General features: G+C 32.3%; 2 protein-coding genes across 4 annotated transcripts in view; both read right to left on the reverse strand.

Moving 5' to 3' along the window:
* Positions 1 to 21,767, reverse strand: part of LOC105203969 (tRNA-dihydrouridine(20) synthase [NAD(P)+]-like) — a 523,658-nt gene that overhangs the window by 403,156 nt on the left and 98,735 nt on the right. The window lies entirely within an intron of this gene.
* Positions 1 to 21,767, reverse strand: part of LOC105203339 (E3 ubiquitin-protein ligase UBR5) — a 65,376-nt gene that overhangs the window by 18,818 nt on the left and 24,791 nt on the right. The window contains exons 18-29 of one of the 3 annotated variants that reach the window (XM_026138922.2): positions 21,256 to 21,478; positions 20,907 to 21,145; positions 19,901 to 20,025; positions 18,990 to 19,237; positions 14,765 to 14,922; positions 9,527 to 9,861; positions 8,784 to 9,192; positions 6,739 to 7,087; positions 5,397 to 5,736; positions 4,362 to 4,594; positions 2,679 to 3,197; positions 977 to 1,159 (exon numbers count right to left, since the gene is read on the reverse strand). In XM_026138922.2, coding sequence (XP_025994707.1) covers positions 977 to 1,159; positions 2,679 to 3,197; positions 4,362 to 4,594; positions 5,397 to 5,736; positions 6,739 to 7,087; positions 8,784 to 9,192; positions 9,527 to 9,861; positions 14,765 to 14,922; positions 18,990 to 19,237; positions 19,901 to 20,025; positions 20,907 to 21,145; positions 21,256 to 21,478 — 3,361 coding nt within the window. The remainder of the gene's footprint in view (positions 1 to 976; positions 1,160 to 2,678; positions 3,198 to 4,361; positions 4,595 to 5,396; positions 5,737 to 6,738; positions 7,088 to 8,783; positions 9,193 to 9,526; positions 9,862 to 14,764; positions 14,923 to 18,989; positions 19,238 to 19,900; positions 20,026 to 20,906; positions 21,146 to 21,255; positions 21,479 to 21,767) is intronic. The other 2 variants (XM_026138923.2, XM_026138924.2) reach the window with 2 other exon arrangements.

Raw genomic sequence — 21,767 nt, forward strand, 5'->3', positions numbered from 1 at the left:
ACTTATACAAAATTCTTTTCGTGAACGAACTGTCTGTTTAACCCTTAAACACATTCGATCCAGAGAATTACGTTAACATACTTCTCGTCTGGTTGACTCTACTCAACTTTAAAAAGCTGTAACTTTAGTTCCAGTTAATCTTTTTCAATAATCTTTTTTTTTTAATAAAAGTTCAGAATCTCAAAAATGTGACTGCATACGGCATTGCCAAAAAATAATTTATTGTAAAGTTATAAAGGAAAAACCACTAAAAAAAATAAAAAATTATTCAAAAACTCACTTTTGCTTTAAAAAATATCGCAACAAAAAACTCTTAAGGACTTTACAATGTGGCGTTTTAAGGCCAAAGCCATACTTAAAACAAAAATTATATTTTTGTCATTCCTATTAAAAAGTATAATTATGTAACAAGGCAAATATAAAATATTTTTTATTAACTTAAGGTGTCTAAAATTGAAAATTGATGTTTTATGAAGTATTTCAGACTCTGCACAGAAACCCCCTTTTCTACAGCACTATATAGTAGCACTATATTATAACTTTAGACACAGTATATGTGAGTAACATATGCGAATGGATCTGTTCAAACGTATTTTGTTCAGTTTTTTTATATAAGATTACTTACCCAAAAATTTTACTTACACACAATAGTAGTCGCACAGACCCCAACAAAACTTTGTTGCCGTACCGTTCAAACTTTAGTGACCAAAAAAGTTGATCAACCATATCAATCAAAAGAGATTTCAAACTATTTTTATACTGTGGTCCGAACTTCTTATTTCAGTCCGTCTTCGCACAGGTCACAGCAAGCATTTAAAATTTCAAAAGAGTTCTTCCGGACTCAGTAATATGTTTAAGGGTTAATGTAATATAATCTCGTTTCAATATTTAACATTTCGAAAATAAAAACATTCTCAAAACAAGAATATTCTTCTTTTCTATGTCAATGTATTCAAAATAATATTATGACGTTTACCGACATCGTTCCAGCTCTGACTATGACGCTTCTATTATTTTTGCAAACGTCTTTGCCTTTGATACTTGTTGCTGCATCACTTTGATTATTTGTAGATACAATAATCGGTGCTCTGTCGATGATTTGTTCCGTTACGAGAGACGAATGCCCCTCGTTAGCATGATTAGATGATTTTAATTTCTCCTGAAATACGACACACAAGTTAATAATTCATGCAATTCTTTAACGTGCCGTACAGGAAAAAAAACAAAAAAAATACGTTTAAAAATAATATTGCAATATACTACTGTCTGATTAACATTTAACAATAAAATAAATAAAACTATAAATCATAAAATACAGAAACATTATGCAAAACATAAATCAAAATAAAAAAACATCTAACAATAAAATTAAGAACATACCAAATTTTACCTGGCTGCAAAAAGTCTATTAAAATTTGAAAAATTAATTAGATACTAAACTATCGTTATAAAAAAGGCTGATTTATTAACACAATTAAGCCTAAAAATACACGTTTGCAAACGATTCAGCACATAAAAAAAAAAACATGCATAAGAAAGGTTCCATTATTTAGGCACAAATTACGTAATTTTACGTGTCATCCTTTGTATAAACTGTTCTTAACAAAATAACAAATAAAAAACGTTTTTATCTGATAAATATGTTTTCGCCTTTTTTCAACCAATTTTTGTCCAAAAGCACTAACATTTTCACATTCATTCAACTTAAGAGCGTCATTTTGGAGCCGTCATTTTCTTAATTTTCAAAACTTTTTCTAACATGTCAAATACATTCAAACGTATAAAATACTGTAGTAGAAAGTGTTTTTATAATTTTATATGGAACTAAATCAGACTCCAATCTTTAAACGTATGTACGCGTAAAATTATTTATTAAAATTTTATTTTTTGTCAATAGAAAAAAAGAAGTTCTAAATCGCTATGTTTAAGCCAAAGTTACACAACAAAATAGATGAGTACATTTTACCCAAGTGTAATAGGTACTGATAGCAAATATAGTGATAGTCTAAGGTTAATAAATTAGTAAATAAATTAATATATACATCAATAAATTAATTATTGTTAAATATTAATCAGACAATAGTATTTTACAACATTATTTTTGAACATGTTTTTTTTTCCTGTGCAGCGACATATTAAAGAATTGCATGAATTATTAACTCGTGTACCGTAATTTCAACATTCAGTGATATACTAACTTATTAGTAAGTAAATTAGTACATCAATAAATGTTGAAATTAATGAATGATTATACATAATTTCAAAAAGTTAGGTCAACCAAGTAAAAGATGAAAGAGGACTCTGAATAGAATACATAATATACAGTTTATATGTAACTATTTTTTTATGTATTTGTTAAAAAAATTAACATTGAAAATTTTTACACTATGTATTCTATTCGAAGTCCTCTTTCGCTTTCCACTCGGTTGACCTAACTTTTTGAAATATCTTGTATACATTTATTTATTCATTAATTTCAACATTTACTGATTTATTAATTTATTTACTAATTTATTTATTCATATTCTAAATATGACCCATATATCCGTGTAATACACATGAGTACACGTGTTTGTCCATATAAATACATATAAATAACAAATGTAACACATTCGTATATCTATAAAATAATAAAAGATTCTATTAAGAAAGCACTTTAATATTACAAAAAAAATTACCGCATATTTGATCGAGCTCGGATTTAAGTCTCCTGAAATGGAATTCCTTCTTGACTCCAAGTTAAAATTGGAAAGCGGTCCTTGCATTACTTGACTTAACGTCGGAGTCGCCAAGCTATTTTGACTATCCATACCGCGTGCGGAGAGGCCTAATCTCGTCGGTAAACCTTCCAAAGGATTCTGACTAGATCCACCTGCATTAGAACAAGTTGGTTGTCTCGGAATACCAAATAGATCTTCACGTCTCGAATGCGGCTGTAATAAATGTGGCTGATCAGCTAACGGCAACGCTTCGCTCATTACGGTATCAAACGGATCTAGAGGCGGGCAACCAAGGCATAAAGTAGAATCTGATCTTTGTAAGAAAGGATGCTTTCTTCCTTTCGGCGTTGAACTGCCGTGTCCTTGAGATCCACATATGGATACTTGAAGTAAATCCGGATAATCTACAGAATCGGTTTCCATGGCAGTCGGCGCTGGTGAGTTGTACTCCTCACCTTCATCATTGTCATTTTCATCCTAAAAATAAAAATCCTGTAATTATTTTAAAAATAATTTTAATATTCAAGAAAGAACATTATCGCATGTCCGTTATCACAAAAGGAAGAAAAGTAGTATCGCAATAGAAATTCATCCAAACATATTTGCATTTGCACATTGCAAATTACAATTTTCCAAAGCAGCTATGTGTTTTTGTTATATCAATTGACTCGTCTTATTATTTTATGCATAAAAATATTAAAGTTTAATTGTAAAAAAATTAACAGTTTATGACATATTTTGTCAAAATATATAAAAATAAAGTGTAAATATCTTGTAAATTAATAATTATTTTATTACTTGTATATACAAAATAACCAAAAGTTATATTATGTAAAAAGAAATTATGTAATTACATTTTTAGAAATAGTATTGACCAATCTCAAAAACTGCAACTTTGAAAAAAATGTTTTACTTATATTTGCCTCTTTTAATGTTCTTACTTTTTCGAAAAAATAAAATCAAAGAAAAAACGCGATTTTTTCTATTTTTCCCCAATAATATGGATAAAAATGAGTGTGATAATGAGTACTAGAGTTCTTAATTTTTCAGAAAAATAAAATTGAGGCAAAAACCTTCCGTTTATTCCATTTTTTCCGAAAAATGTAGAAAAATGTAACAGTGATAAAATGATAGCAGACTTTATTGATAAATTATTTATTTAAATATTCTTAAATATAATTCTTAAATATAAAAGAAAACTTTATTGATATAGAGCAAAACTTGGCAAAAAATGCACATTTCGGCCGATTTTCAGCTTAAAGCTTTCCCCTTACCTCATTACTTCCTGCGCAATCCAAATACTGATTGACATTTGGACTGCGTGCAGATTAGTGAAATAAGGGAAATGACGCGAGCCCTGACATAGAGAATAATAAAGGTAACAAAACAAAAGGTTTAAAACAAAAAAATTTCCCAAAATTGTCCCATTTTCAAGAATTTTTTTGATTTAAAAACACTAATCTTTTCTAAATAAATATTTTCATCCGACATTTTGTTGTATCATTAAAACAAGTAAAATATTTAAAATACTCAAGTTAAAGCACGTTATATATTATATCAATCTTGATTTCTATTTTACATGATATTGTTTCCAAAAGATGTAAAATGATTATTCAAATAAATAAAACAAATTACACAAACCTGATCATTCCAACTAGAATAACTGGACGATTCTTTTTGAGCCTCGCTTCTGGAAGCGAGTGGTTCCGAAAGAGAACGCATATAATACACAAGTGCGTCAAACACGTAAGCGACGTGTCTTAAAGCGGAAACGTCCAAAACTGGCAGACTATCTCTATGCTCGCTATTATGGGCGCGCATTAAAGACAAACAATAAGATAAGAATTCACGTCTCGCTGAGTGCGCCTCGCTCCCTGAAATCACATCGCAACATTCTTCTGTAATTTTTTCGTAGGTTTAAGAAAATTTCGATTATTTTCTTACTCGTTAAGAAAACCACTATGTAAATATATCTATATTTTATGTAGTGCTTAACAAAATTAAAAAAAAAAAAAAATATATATATATATATAAATATTAGAAATGTTCATTTATAAGATGCTTCTATAAAAAATACTATTTGAAATAAGTATTTTATAATACTTAATTGTAGTAAATATAAAAAAGCAAATACTATTTAATATTTATGTATATATGTATACATTTACTCAAAATAAGATGTTTTACATTTCAATATGTCATGGATAAATAAATTTTCTCTATTTTCTATTGTCCATTTATTATTTTTTATTTTTTAAAATTTGAACTTGTTTGGTTTTTGTAGGAAACCTTTCAATTTAATTTGTGCTATTACTATTGCAGTTCCAGTTTAGGATTGCTCCAACATCAAAAGTTTAGGACAGTTACATTAACAACATTAAAAATCAACATTAAAAATTAATTCGACGTGTAATTTTCAGAACTTGGAAAATATATATAAATTCACAAAAAATTATTATTAAGCACTAAGATTCAACTTCTATCAAATAAAGTTCTTTCCTACTTATTTATGTTATTTACATATCACTCTGGTTTCACTTAATGTTAATTTTTATATCAAAAGTGATGATTTTTAGCGTATTTTAAAATATGTAATCTGTACACAGACTTATGAAATAACTTTTCTATTTGTATAAAAATAAAAATTATTCTAATTTGATAGATTAAAGTGTAAACCTTCGCGCTCTCTACTGTTCCTTGGAGGTTCGCCAACGCCTGCAAAACCAACGGTGAGTCGTGTTGAAGCCTGCGGAGTGGAGATGTTCGAGCTCGTAGCAATACCACCGCGAGGATTCCGACTTGTATTTCCTTGAAGAGTCAACGAAAGAGCAGCTGTATTTAATAAGCCACTGAAATTACCACCCGACAACGACGGAGCATTATTAAGAGGGTGTTCGGGATGAGTAGGGTCCGCGCTACGAGTCAGGGAGACCCCGAATCTCAGCTGTGCTTCCGTAGCGTCCATCACCGTGAGCAACCAATCCCAAGTAGGCTTCAGATGTGCTTCTAAATACGACTGCGGCAGAAAATAATATGTCTTGTTCTAATGTAAAAGCTCGCATTGAACGGAAAATTTGGTTGTGCAGAGTATTTACTCAACTTTTATAAAATAATTTGTTAAAAATACTCGGATTTTCCAGAAATTTTATTCCAAATTCCAAAAGATTAAAGAATTGCTTAATGTAATTATGGAATAAATTTATTTTATTATTTTTAAAAATTTGGTTGTGCAGAGTATTCACTCAATTTTTGTAAAATAATTCGTTAAAAATACTCGGATTTTCCAGAAATTTTATTCCAAATTCCAAAAGATTAAAGAATTACTTAATGTAATTATGGAATAAATTTATTTCATTATTTTTTAAAGTTCTTTAATCATATAAATACAAAGAAAAATCATTTAAGTTTTAAATATTAAATTTAAAAGGTACAAAAAAAAACTAAATGACAACGATTTGTCCGTGCGTAATGATTTAGCTTACTAAAAGTACAAAATATAAAATATGATTAACACGCAATGTCAATTTAGAACAATATATACTGTCTTTTTATTGTCATCAATTTTTTAGTAAAAATTTGCAAGTCATACAAAAATGTACCTGAATGTATACGGATGTGTATGTCATATTTATTACTAATCGATTGTCGACATTTTGTATTATAACAAATGAGTAAAAAAATAATTTTAAAAAATTGTCAAAAAAGATTAAATTTAAAAATAAAATTGCAAATTTTTCCTCCAATTTTAATAAAATTTCATAAAAATTCATGATATTCAAACGATAAAAAAGAAATAAAAAAATTTCAGGTTTTTTTCGGTAGTAAACACCCTGTATGTGTAAAAATTTTGGTATAATGTGATAGATATAAAATAACATCAATTGGATACATCATAGAAAACAAGACAACAACATTACACCTTTGTTAAATTTATCGGATTATAAGCTACGTCATGTATGAAACTCATCTTACCCCGATTTTTCGTACAATAGTTCTTTAAGATAACGGATTTGCATACCTGTAGATTTAGAGCGTCTTGGAAAGTAATATCCATTACACGTGGTAAGGAAGGCGCTAAATTCTTATAGTCTTGCATCATAACCAACAGATCAGCGATCTGTCGGATGACAATTCCGAAAGCTCGCGCCAAGCAACTAGCGGTAGTCCCCATGGTTATCGGTTCCTGCGCGGTTGCAACAGCCGACGTGGCAGTGGTGCGTCTCAAGGACGCGGGGTCGATGAATACTAGATTACTTCCACCTGTTACTCGTAATCCCGCTGTACGCGTATTCGATTCGCGATTGCGTATTGCCCATTGCAAATACACAGGCGCAAGATTGTTACGATGCAGATGACCAGACGAACCACTGAAATGAATAAGCGTTGTTATATATAATGTTCTATGTCGACTTTCCTCTATCCTTTTTTATATTACAGATTAAATTTTATATTAATTTTTAATTTAATGAGGAAAACACATAATTCTATCGTAACGGTTAATGATATGGAGAATCTTGTCATTTTTTTTCATGTTCTTTTTTCATGGTTATTAACCATTTAAAGATAAAACTGTCGATTGCGAATAAAAGTTTCCAATTATTTTATTGACTGTTTCATCTTGTTTCATCAAGTAACCTTACAAGGAAATTAACGGAAGTGTCCCCCTCAGATTAAAACGAACTTTTAACATGTTATAGATACATAAAAATAAGGGACACGTATTTTTTTATACGTGCCCATACGCACTTTTAGGGGGTGAAACACCCTTTTGCAGAAAATCGGTTTTTTTTCTTTTGAAGCGTATATCGTCGAAACTATAAAAGATAGAAAAAAACGTTCTAAATGAAAGTTGAATGGCTCGAAGAGTACTTTATAACAGCAAAAAAAATTTTTTTAAATACTTTCTCCCAGCACTTACCTATTTTTTTCAAAATTTTTATTTCTCTTTATAAGCAAAATAAAACTTATTTTATTATGAATTCAACGGTATATGATAAAGTTACAATGCGACATTCCCATTTTCCAAAAATAATTAAAATCCTCAGTATACACATAGTACGCGCACCCATCCGCGCGTTCGTGCGCTACGGAAGTGATTCTCTCCAATTTCGACGTGCCTTTAATATGTTGTACAGATAAAAATAAGGGACACGTATTTTTTGTACGTGCCCTAATGCATTTTTAGGGGGTGAAACACCTATATTTTCTTTTCTATCTCTTATAGTTTCGATGACATATGCTTCGAAAGAAAAAAAACCGATTTTCTGCAAAGGGGTGTTTCACCCCCTAAAAGTGCGTATGGGCATGTATAAAAATACGTGTCCCTATTTTTATCTTTACTACGACATATTAAAAGCTCGTTTTAATCTAAGGGAGACACTTCCGTTAGTTTTCTTGTTAGATTTGCATAAGTCTTCGGAATTTTTTAGCCATACTTTTAATACAATAATTTCCGAAGTAAGGTAAACATTCTAGTGACAGATATCTTATACTTATATCTGCACACTTATACAAACTTATTATTCTCAATCTAATAATAATCTTGAATATTATAAATAAATTTTAATTCTTTACAGATTACAGATTTTAAAGATTATAAGTAAATTTTAATATTATAATAAAAAAATCATTCGAGATTAATAAGTAATTAATTTTTGTATAAGTTTTCGGAAATAGGTACAAACATGTTATCACTAGGAATGCATTTCACTTATAACGCTCGCAATATTCTTGGAATCATCTTTGTTGTTTATCAAATATTAAACAACAAATGACGCCCGCGAGTGTTACAAGCAAAGTAGAATGCGCCACAGAACAATTACCTTACTTTTGGATTTTTTAAATATTTGTTATAAAGTCATCTCTCTAATATTTTTTGTTCTAAAAATTTCTTCGCCAACTAAATTAAATAATGTAAAGCACAATAAAAAAGTTTTCTGTATATTTTAACATTTTTTAAGAAAAGACGTTTCTGCAGATTTGTTCTCAAAAAATAGATTTTCCCGGTTTTTATCATTGATATGGACATTATTCAAATAATATAGAATTTATCACATTATTTACCTTCTGCGCTCCAACTGTTCATCACCGATCTGAAATTCTTCATTATCTTGCTCGTCTGTTTCTCCCGCTTCGCTCTCATCGTCCTCTTGTTGACTTGATTCTCCTGATTCATCCTCGGGAAACAATAATATCGATCCCATTCCACCATCGGATCCTGCAGTCGCGCCTGTTTGCACGCTACGTTGCGCTGACGCTGCATCTTGATTGCTATGATTGTCATCTGAATCCGATTCAGTTTCGGCTTCCGCCAGGAGGTCCAATTCCGTGTCCGATTCACCATCTCCAGCTTGTTCTTCGCCGACACCACCGGCGTTCGAGTCAACCTCACCAAGTGGTTGCCCGGCGACAGTTCCAGACACACCTGATTCCTCGTGTTCACTGATATCGCCATCCATATCCATAGGGACTTCTAAACCATCATATACGGTTGAAAATACGAATTATTATGTATTACAAGTTGATCTACTAATAGAGTCCTTACTCCAATTTTGTTCCCTAAGAAAGAATTCTTTGAAAATTTTTGAATTTTTCTGGAATTTTGTCAAAAAACAACTTTGCAAAAAAGAGATAAAATTTATAAAAATTCTCAAAAATTTTTCAAACATCAATAAAATCACAAAAATTCATAATTTTCAAGAATAAAGAAGAAATTCTTTGAAAATTCCAGATTTTGCAGTTTTTATGGGTAGTAACAACCTGTATTAAAAAAAACTTAAATTCTTATATATGAATATTTCTCTTACCTTCTCCACCTTCCGCTTCGTCTACAGCAGAAACGTCTCCTCTTGACATAGTTATATTGTTATTTCCTTGTTGTGTTTGGAGCGCCGCATCCAACGTTTGTGAACTGACGCCACTGTGAGGTATTAAAGGTTCTATAGAGAATAATTCCTCTGAGCCATTAATCACTTCAATGGCAGAACTCGTTAGTGTGAATGGTGCTGTTGGACGTGCTACGCCTAATCTGACTGGTGCTATCAATGAATCTGCTGTCTCGCATAATTCTTCTACAGCTAGTTTGATTAACGCTTGGAAAACTTTTCGGCATTTCATTAATGGCTGCGAAGCTTGACTTGTGCTGAAAATACAAAAAATTAAAATCTCTCTTCTTCAATATACTATTTTGGTATCGACATAAATTAGTTCAGAAATCTTAATCTTGCAAACATGTGCATATTAGAGATATACAAATTTTTGCATGCACACATGTATATACATATATGTATGTTATACAAGGTGTCTAAAAAGTTCCAGACGGCTCAATAACTCAAAAACTGAGCATTTTAAGAAAAAATGTTTCAGATAAAAGTTGTAGAGTTTCCAAAGATCTATTTACTGATCTTATCAGTTTAACTTTGGATGGCATCGCCAAGGTTAGATCAAAATCACATTAACTTTTTTAAATGGAACATCTTATTTTTCCAGAATCTAATAGCTGGTGTCAAGAGCTTTCCAAAACCTTACAAGAAAGTTTTCGTTGAGTACTTTCCGAGTTGAAAGCTACATTCTACTGTAACTTTTAGGCGTCATAACTCGGAAAGTACTTAACAAAAATAAACTTATTTATGTTTTGGAAAGTTCTCGAAACTGACTACAAGAAAAAGCAATACGATGGACGATCCAAAAGTAAGGTTACAAAGCTTGCAGTGAAGAAGGAACGTTTTATTCAGAAAAACCAATGTATCTACATTGAATTATATGCCTAACATTATTTTTTTACATAGTCATCATAGCTGTTTAAGCATTTGTCGCTTCGTGAGATGAGGTTAAACATTCCCTTCTTATAAAATTTGCGCCCTTGCTCTTTCAGCCAAGTTTTCGCAAAGTCTTTCACCTCCTTGTTCGAAGTGAATCGCCGGCTTCCTAAATGCTTCTTGAAGTGAGGGAACAGGGGAAAGTCATTTAAAGCAAGGTCCGGGTTGTAGAAAGGATGGTCAATGACGTCCCAGCAAACCACCACGCTGTTGAAGCAGTTCCTCTAGGACGTCATCCACCACCCTCCCTACAACCCGGACCTCGCTCCAAGTAACTTCCACCTGTTCCCTCACTTCAAAGAGGCCGACGATTGACTTCGAAGGAAGTAAAAGACTTCGCGAAAATTTGGCTAAAAGAGCAAGGGTCCAAATTTTATGAAAAGGGACTTTTTAACCTCATCTTACAAAGCGACAAATGCTTAAACAGCTATGACAACTATGTCGAAAAATAAAGTTAAGGATATAATTCAATGTAAAAACATTGGTTCTTCTGAATAAAACGTTCCCTCTTTACTGCAGGCTTTGTAACCTTACTTTTGGATCGCCCCTCGTAGAATGTTAGGAAAGTACCAATACTCTTCAATTAAGGAACTACCGATATTCTAACATCATATCTTTTATTGGATTTTCTTGTAATCGATTTCAAGAACTTTTCAAAACACTATAATAATACATTATGTACCCCAAAGCCGAGTTTTGCCGTTCTCGACTGAGGACATTCGCGCGCGTAGCTACACCTCGTACTGAAAACAGAGTCCGAAGTCAAAAACGCACTCGGCTCCATAGTGCATATGATATTTTATGCAAAGAAAGTGCGCTTTTTTGCGTCAAGCAAGGAAAAACAAGCGTAGATGAGTTTTGCAATATCCCCAACTATATTGCGTAGCGAGGGGTGGTCTGGGGGGGGGGGGAAGCCCCCCAGCCGGGGGAGGAGGAAAGAGGCGTTCGCGGGAACAAAGCCCACTCCAACTCTAACAAAACTATTTCTAATAAAACCACTATTTTTGATGTTACTCAACTCTGAAATCTGTAACGATACACTCCTCCACCGCACGCCAACGTTCCGGTCCGAATACCCGACTACCGTGCGTAAGCAGAGCACGTGCGTGCATCCGGCTAACCTCTCCGCGATCACGCACTACCACGCGCTGCGTACGCAAAACATTCCTACTCCTTTATTTACGACTATTACTCAACTCTTTGAAATATGCGCACAACACATTCTGCGTTGTCGCCGTCGTTTTGTGCTGCTTTTTATACTCGGTAAACGCCAAGTACGCCGCGTCGTATTTGTTGCATGAGATTTTCGGCAAAGTGTCGATTCGTGCACGTTTTTCGCGACATTGCGAGACAGTTGGTAACAAATGGCCCAAAATGGGCAATCTTTGGGGTGGGGAATATTGCTGTCCGTGGACGGCAAAATAGGCAAAATCAATATTTTCGTACGGTTCCGCATGCGCACTTTTGTCGAGAAATTGTGACCGTTTCGTGACGCATGCGCTGAGCGTAGAGTCAAATGCATGAACAAAGGTAGTACACCGAATTCTCATAACCTGAAACCGGAACAGTCACAGGAAAACGCCACGCGTCAAAGTGTTCAGTAACGCCTGTAAATATTGTGCGTTTTCAAACAGTTGAAGAATGAAGAAAAAAAGGAATTGATGTAGTGCACGCGGAGCTTGCTAAATTGGCCAACAATGCACATGTCGACACTTTGCCAAAAGTCTCATGCAACAAATACGACGCGGCGTACTCGGCGTTTACAGAGTATAAAAAGCAGCTCAAAACGACGGCGACAACGCAGAATGTGTTGAGCGCATATTTCAAAGAGTAATAGTCGTAAGTAAAGAAGTGGGAACGTTTCGCAAACGCGGCGCGTGGCGCGCGTGGTAGCGCGTAATTGCAGAGAAGTTAGCCGGGCGCACGCACGTGCTCGGTTTACGCACGGTGGTCGGGTGTTCGGACCGGAGTGTTGGCATGTGGTGGAGAAGTGTATCATTACAAATTTCAGAATTTAGTAACATTAGAAATAGTGGTTTTATCAGAAATAGTGATTTTATTTGAAAATTTTGTTAGGGTCGGGGGAGCTTTGCCCCCCCCCTCCCCGACCAGGGGGCTCCGCCCGCTGGACCCTCGCTGGGGGGTCTTTGCCCCCCCCCGACCCCTCCCTCGCTGCGCAACATAGTTGGAGATGTTGCAATACTCTTCTGCGGTGTGATGCAAAAAAGCGTACTTTCTTTTCATAAAATACTATATGCACCATGGAACCAAGTGCGTTCCATGGTGCATACGGTATTTTATGCAAAAGACATGTATTAGCATTACATAAGAATTTATGTAATGCAAGTACATTATGTACCCCGAAGCCGAGCTTTGCTGTTCTCGACTTCGGATGCTGGTTTCAGTGCTCGTCTACGCTACGTTCGCCTCGCGCGCGTAGCTACGCCTCGTACTAAAAACATCGCCCTCAGTCGAGAACAGCAAAGCTCGGCTCCGAGGTACATAATGTACTTGCATTACATAAATTCTTGTAGGGTTTTGAAAAACTCTTGACACCAGCTATTAGATTCTTGAATCAAAAATAAGATGTTCTATTTAAAGAAGTTAATGTGATTTCGATCTAATCTTGGTGACGCTATCCAAGGTCAAACAGATATGATCAGTAAATAAATCTTTGGAAACCCTACAACTTTTATCTGAAACACTTTTTCCTAAAATGCTTAGTTTTCGAGATATTTAGCCGTCCCGGAACTTTTTGGACACCCTGTATATGTGCCTATGTATATATTCTGCTTCTATTAATCATGTATTATTATTTCTCAATAAAAAATAAATTTAAAAATCCAAAAAACAAAAGTATTATTGAATAAAGTTCATATTTAATTAGCTTTTAAGATACATTGTCCGTCGCTAATCAGAATTACGCTGATCAAGTAGATTTTATCAATATCTTTTTGTTAAGTATTAAAAAAAACTAATTCAAGATTTGTAATTTGTTTCTTTTTAATTAAGGAATAATGTTGGAAGTTAACAAGTGAAACCTTTGATATCGCTCTTATAACGACATAATTTAAAAATCAATGTTTTTTTGTACTTTAAATGTTTTGAATTAAAACTTTATATATCATTTATATCATTTTTAAATATAATTTTAATGTAACAATTTAGTATACTGATTATAAAACAATAAATGCTCTTTATTCAGTACCGAATTATTTTTTTGTGGACAACTCACAAAGGGAGTTTTCGAGATGTGTGTCACCGATTCTAATAAAATTTTATAGGCGTGTAGTATTCACTCACACCTTTACAGTAGTAAAGCCATTCGTTGCAAAACTTAGGAATTTTCGAAAAAATGACGATTAAATGTTTCTAACATCTATTAGTACCGTTACAGAAGAACGATTGTCGCATAAGCGACGTAGCGTGAGGTGTTGGGACGTGGACTTATATGCTTGAGGTCCCAGATTCGATCCCCGCGGATAAGAATTTTTTTTATTTAAATCTTATATTTTTTAATTGTTATACATAATTGTTAAACCGCTTTTAAGTATTTAATATAATTAAATTTAATTATTTAACATATTTCATAAATAAACGAGCGTCGTAAGATCTAGACAAAAAAAAAGAACAACAAAACCGTTTTACTCGGAGACCGTTGTAGGTATAACGATTTGAAACATTTATTTTGACATTCTTAACAGTCATTGTAAATTTTTATTGCAAACATACTTTTTGTGTTTACAAGAAATTTTAATTTAATTAATAAAAAAAAGGTATTTTTAAATACTTTGATTTTTTTTAAATAACATTTTATATTAAATAATTAAAAGCGGTTTAACAATTATGTGTAACAATTAAAAAATATAAGATTTAAATAAAAAAAAAATTCTCATCCGTGGAAATCAAACCTGGAACCCCAAGCATACCAGTCGTTCCAACACCCCACGCCACGCCGCTTATGCGACAATCGTTCTTCTGTAACGGTACTAATAGAAATTATGGAAATATTTAATCGTCATTTTCTACTGAATGCCTAAGTTTCGCAACGGCTTTACTACTGTAAAGGTGTGAGTGAATACTACACACCTATAAAATTTTATTAAAATCGGTGAGGCACATTTCGAGAACTCCCCTTGTCAGAAATGAGTTTTTTAGTCATGTCATTGTTGTAACAAATGCACAATATACACATATAGTGGAACATAAATGCACGGAATTTTTTACCTTCGCCTCTTCGTCGTGTTTGGTGCCATTTCTATAGTAAAGATAACAAATATGCGAGCCACTGATCTCACAAACCGGCGTGCTACGTTATTTGCTTCTTCTTTGTTTGACTCATCTTGTAACTCTCTGATTAAAGTAGTGAGCAACGTATCGAGCATCTGTACATAGAAAAACGGGTATAATATTAGTATCAAATTAAAACTAATATATTTTATTTAATAATAAGACTGATATGAAAAAACACATCTAATTAAAGTTATTAAAGCACAATATTTTCGATCGTAGTTAGATATCGTGCTGCTTTTTCTTGTGTGATTTTACATATACAACTTTATCATACTACACACTAAATAAAATTTTCGGTTGAAACAGTTACAAATCGAATAAAAATAGTAATATCACAATATTAAATTGAATTTAATAACCCAATTTAATAACAATGCTTATTAATTATTATCAGACAAACATCTGTTTGTCATTTTACTCTCTTCATCCAAATACTATAAAAAATTTGTTACAGTGCGTTTTATTTTTCGCAACCTTTTTATTTAAGGAAAAAAGATAGCAAAAGCTTGTTAGCATTATTATTACAATATTAAATTGATTATCATATGTTACTATTCTTGTTCAACTTGTAACTGCATTGCAAGTCCAAAAATTCATTTAGCGCGTAGTTTGGTAAATTTAAAAATACGTATTGTAAGATCAAGATATTCTTAAAACAAAAATATTCTTTTCTTTTGTGTAAATATTGTACACCATCGCTCAAAAATATTTACCCACTCTAAGTTTTGTATGTATCTCTTTTTTTATGCCTAATTTTGTTCAAATTCTACTACATTCTCTTTGTATATGTAGAATGTGATATTTTTACATTAAAATTATTATTAAGAGGACAGTCTTTTATAAAATCTTGAAAAAAATGCATTTTTTATTGTATTATTTTAAAACATGAGATTTTGAAAATATGTTCGTTAAGCAGTTTGGTGAAATTCATTGTATTACCAGAGATGCAGGCAATTTTTCAACTTACAATCTTGTACGACAATTGACAAAGCAAAGCTAGTTAACTTTTACCTTGCAGTCCAATTGTAAAACTGACCACATGTATGTACACCCAAGGACTTTGATTCTGTCCATGGGGAAATTTTCCAAACTGAAAAATCACCACTTTCTACATACTCGCAGTTCATGATTAATGAAACGACTAGAGCTTATTGGTCGTTACGTTAATCATGAACTGTAAGTATGTAGAAAGATAGCGACTTCTCAGTTTGGAAAATTTCCTCATGGACAGAATCAAAGTCCTTGGGTGTACAAAAAAAAGAAACAATATAAATACATATATATAATTTTTCTCTTGCATATTTTTGTACATACATGTACTTAGGGCTAACTTCACAGTGAAGCTGATACTCATCTGACATTTCTGCCGCTTATTCACTCCAGCAATATCGCTCCAAAACTTGTTTCCAACAGTTTGAGTCGCATGACATACGCTAGAGCAACTATTCTTATTACTGTATCTATTAATTTTTTTTTTATTGAATATAAAAGAAACAGCCATTAGGTACATACCTATCAGGCTATACAGTAACGAAACTCTTACAATTGGTCGAATCTTGTGTCAGGTATGTACATACATAGTCCTATAGGGGTATGTAGAGGGTCCTCACTCGGTATCGTCAACTTTATACAAAAATATACTACATTTAATCTAGAGTAATTCCGCTTTAATCGAACAAACGAAGTAACATAAATGGTGTACACTACCGTAATGAGTTTGAAATTTGAAGCTAAATAACGAATAGTGTCGCCTTTGGGCGTAGAATGTCCGAGATATTTTATACGATACGCACGCTGAGTTTACACAACGAACGATTATTTTCAATGTAAAGCGAAACTATCTCGGCGCGTTCTTTCGGCGTATACCGATGCATGGTTAAAATTGTACTAAAATAAGCTATATAAAACGTTGTACGACGCTGGTCGGTTAAAATCTGTCAGAGTTATTTAATATTTTAATACTTCCATCGATCAGATTGAGATGGCGCACCCTGTATTAAATAAGCTAGAAAAAAACTAACACAAATGAACAAGAAAGATATTTTTTTTTATTAAAGTATTAATGTATATAATACCAAATATAATTTCTATTTTTCAACTGTTAAAGTATAATATACATTTTTTTAAACAATAATACATTATATCGGACTGACGAAATTAAAACGCGAGAATAGAAGGCTTATGTTAGTCATTGCGGTTCTTGGTGGCGATTAATAATTTTTAATTTTTACAATTTCCAACTCAAACTGCATGCCGCGTCGGACTTGAAACACAATTACGAAGCCGAAATAGTAATATTAACACTTTAAGAAGCATATATCCCCCTTCCCGGAAAAACTGTAAATTATTTTATTGCAAAAAAATAACCCAACCAGGGCTCAAGCCTAGATCTAACGAATTCCGTGCGAGCGTCTTACCACTTCAGCCACCGAAACATGTAACTATTTCGGCTTCGTGATCTGTGTTTTAAGCCCGATGAATATGCAGTGCGCAGTCTGAGTTGGAAATTGTAAAAATTAAAAATTATTAATCGGTCAAGAACTACTGTGATTGACATAAGCCTTCCCATTGTCGCGTTATATATATATATATATATTTTTTTTTTTTTTGTCAAAGATACATGTCACAATTTAAAGAAATTTACTCAAATACCTTATAAAAACTACAAAAAACGCTCAATAGAAATGAATAAATATTAACCCTAGACTATTACATTTGAGTCAAATTTGCTCATTTTTGAAGTGCGCACCATTCCGACAGGGTTGAAGAAATGAGATCGGGATGTGGAGAAGAAAAACTTACAAGTACCCTACAACCTTCTATCATATGTCAAGTGATACAATTTGATACAATTCCAACCACGTCGTAAATTCGCACTGGGTAAAAAATACCCAATGTGGAAGAAGTGTAAATTTTCTTCATGTGTGGTGAAATCAACATAAGTAATAAAAAATGTTTTTTCTCTGGTAAATAATGTTTTCTCCTTTTAAATTTTCGCCCAAAAACACTAAAATTCTCATCCAGGAAAAATGTTTCATATACAATTGTATATAAAAGTATACTCATATACAGGGTGGGGGAAAAGTACCGGAACAGCAAAATATCTCAAAAACTAAGCATTTTAGAAAAAAGTGTTTCAGATAAAAGTTGTAAGGTTTCAAAAGATCTATTTACTAATATTATCAGTTTGACCTTGGATGGCGTCACCAAGGTCAGATCAAAATCACATTAACTTTTTTAAATGGAACACCTTATTTTTGATTTCAGAATCTAATAGCTGGTGTTAAGACCTTTTCAAAACCCTACAAGAAAGTTTATTTTCATTGAATACTTTCCGAATTGTGAGGCTTGAAAGCTACAATGTACTGTAACTTTCAAGCGTCACAACTCGGAAAGTACTTAACAAAAATAAACTCATTTGTAGTGTTTTGAAAAGCTCTCAAAATCGACTACAAGAAAATGCAATAAAAGATATAATGTTAGAGTATTGGTAGTTCCCTAATTAAAAGGTATCGGTACTTCCCTAACATTCTATATTTTTTATTGCATTTTCTTGTAGTCAATTTCGAGAGCTTTCTAAAACACTATAAATAAGTTTATTTTCGTTAAGTACTTTCCAAGTTAGGACGCTTGAAAGTTACTCAACAAAAATAAACTTTCTTCTAGGGTTTTGGAAAGGTCTTGACACCAGCTATTAGATTCTGGAATCAAAAATAGGGTGTTCTATTTAAAAAAATTAATGTGATTTCGATTTGACCTTGTCGACGCCATCTAAGGTCAAACTGATAATATTAGTAAATAAATCTTTTAAAACCCTGCAACTTTTATCTGAAACATTTTTCTAAAATGCTTAGTTTTCAAGGTATTTTGCTGTTCCGGTAGTTCAACTCCACCCTATATAAATATACAATATAATTATACATACATAAATATATAATTACATTAAATCTTTCCTTTTAAGTTTCCCAATATTTAAAAGAGCATGAAAAAAGACTAATTTATTTTTCAAAATTTCCATCATTTAATTAAGACAAAGAGGGCAAATACTTTTGAGTGGTAGTGAATAGTTAGCGTACAATCTGTCTCTCTCTCTCTCTCTCTACATAAAAAAAGAGGAAAACAGTATATGTGTATTAGACTCATTATAAATTTTACTTACTTCGGCACTACATTTCACAAGTAAGGAATGTGTAAACTTGTCTAGTAACGCAGTTCCACTCTGCCGACATAGCTGTCCTTGATCACCAAATAATTGATCAGTACCATTCTCAGAAACACCCGACATGATCATACATTGAACTGCTGGCCAATCGTTCAATAATCTTTCAAGCGCCTTTCGACTAAATCGGGGAGGTTCTAAATCATGATCTGGCATGTCTGAATCTGCACCCAAACCTGTGGCAAAAGCTACTTACAGAAAACACTTTCAGTTATGTGACTATATCAATTATACATGAATATATAAACATAACAATGTAAAAAAGATAAACTGTCTGCTAAAGAACAAGATTTTTACAGGATATTTACTCAAATCTTATTAAAAAATTCCTTGAGAATTCCCGAATTGTCTAGATGTTTTTATTCAAAATTCTAGATAAAATTATACAAAAACCTTTTACGGCTTTAAAAGTAACAAAGTTCTAATAAAGTTGAAGTGCAGACAATATGAACAAACTACATGTGGTAAATTTGTAAATTTGAAATTTCATGATACTATATATCGATTTTTTTTCATTCGAATTGAAACCATGAAAGATACAATTTTTTTGCAAAAACTTATAAATCTAGTTTTTTTCCACAAAGATTAAATTTAAATTTAAATGTAAAATTTCAAAATTGTCTTTACAATATAATTTTTTACAAAAATTTATAAATCAATGAAATATTTTTTTGAAAATTCTATGAAAACCTTTCCTTTTAAAAAAAAAGCCCCTCCTTCAAAATTTCAGTTTTTTCAGATTTCTCTAGGTAATTTGACTTATGTAAAAAAAAATTACAATAAAAAATAGAAATTTTTTAATCTTCGAAATTTTTTATAATTTAAATATAAAGAAATTGTATAAAACGTACCGTCCGAAGTGGGCGCTTTACGGCTAGCCGAAGTTGATCGTTGCCTAGGTGCCGATCTAAATTGACGTTGTTCAACTAATTGTCTTCCAACCGTTTGTACTAAGAATAACAAGATGCTCTCACCTCTGAAATAAGACATAAAATATAAAATTATTTAAACAAAAATAAATATCTCTCTTTATAGAATATTATTCAAATTTCTTAAAAGAATTTTCTGGTAATTCTAAGTGTTGAAAATCAAAAGTTATTTCGCGCCATTTCTTAAGATCATCGTTAGCACTCGGCCCCCGCCGCGCATGCGCATCCCCCTTTCCTAAAACTTGTAATAATGTAGCTCTCTCTCTCTCTCTCTCACGATCTAGAGACTGTATTCCTCAGCGAAGAAACCACGTTCTGCTTCACAAATAGTCAAGTTATATTTTTATATTCGTCTCTGTCTTTATTTAACCAGACAGAAACTACACTTAGTTTTTTCAGAAATTTTTTATTTAAAGCTTCAGAAATTAATGCATTTAAAAAATAAATTTATTTCATTATATGTTTTAATGTTCCTTAATAATATATAACACGTAACAATCTGTACATAATAGTTAATCCACGGATCGAGCTTATCAGAAATACAAAATTCGAAAAATGATGAAACACGCAACACCAATTTAGAATGACGAATAATTACCACTTTTTTTTTTCATAAAAATTCATGAGCCACACAAAAATGTACATGCTATATTTTTGCTAATTAAGTTTTACAATATTGAAATAAAAAAATAATCACAAAAACAATTTTAATAAAAATATAAAGAATTAAAATTTAAAAGTAAAATTCCAAAATTTAACTTTAAAACAATTTTCTTCAATATCAATAAAATCCCATATAATCTATTTATATATATAAAGGTAAAAAATAAATTCTCTAAAAATTTCAAGTTTTTCCTGTTTTTCCTGATAGTAAACAGCTGCTTATAAACTGCTTATAAAAACTAATAAATAAATTTGTTTAACTTACCGTGAATTAATTTTTGTGGCGAGATCAGTGTTTTGTACGAGACGACAGAGCAAGTCATATCTCGCAATTTGATTGCCGGCAATGAGAGCACGACATTTACATTTTTCCCAACAATCGCAGTATGCTGTAGGTGAAGTTCTTTTGAGCTTACAATCATGACCTCTGTGACAAACACGAGCGCATTCAGTGCAACAACACAAAGATCCCGTTAAACCGCATGTTCTGCATTCAAAAATATCCTTAAAATAAAAAATTCAGTTCAATATAAAGATTTTTGCATATAATTCTATTTATGTGTATATACGCACGCATGCACGCACGCACATATATAAATACATATATTTAGTACTTGATTAATATGCTCTGCTCCAGTCCATGTAAAACTACATGTATCATTGCAACAAGTAACAAACAGTGGAGATAGATCCGGACTGGCATCAGCGGGTAATATCATGGCTGAAATGTCTTTCGCATCTTTTCCAACTCTTTGTATAGTGTCCAATAAAATAAGAGCAGCACGATATGCACGAACCGATACGGCGAGCATAAGCGGCGTTTGTCCTTGAGCATCTCTTTTACATACAAGAAAATAAATTTTATATATTATAAATTAACGTAAAAAATGTTAACATTAAATGAGTTTTAATTCATGTTTAACACATTGACTGCCACGTCACCCGTATTCAGGTGACAGCAAAAGTTCTCATCGACGCGTCTCCCATATTCGGGTGATGCTTATTTGACTACTTACAAAGGATCTTCGAAAATATTTAAACAGATATTTCACAAAATGTAATAAAACTATTGAATTATTAGCGGCGCGCGTGGTCTGACGGGGATTTCATTGTAAACACGCGTGGC

Source organism: Solenopsis invicta, chromosome 8, assembly GCF_016802725.1.
Source record: "Solenopsis invicta isolate M01_SB chromosome 8, UNIL_Sinv_3.0, whole genome shotgun sequence".
Taxonomy (NCBI): Eukaryota; Metazoa; Arthropoda; class Insecta; order Hymenoptera; family Formicidae; genus Solenopsis; species Solenopsis invicta.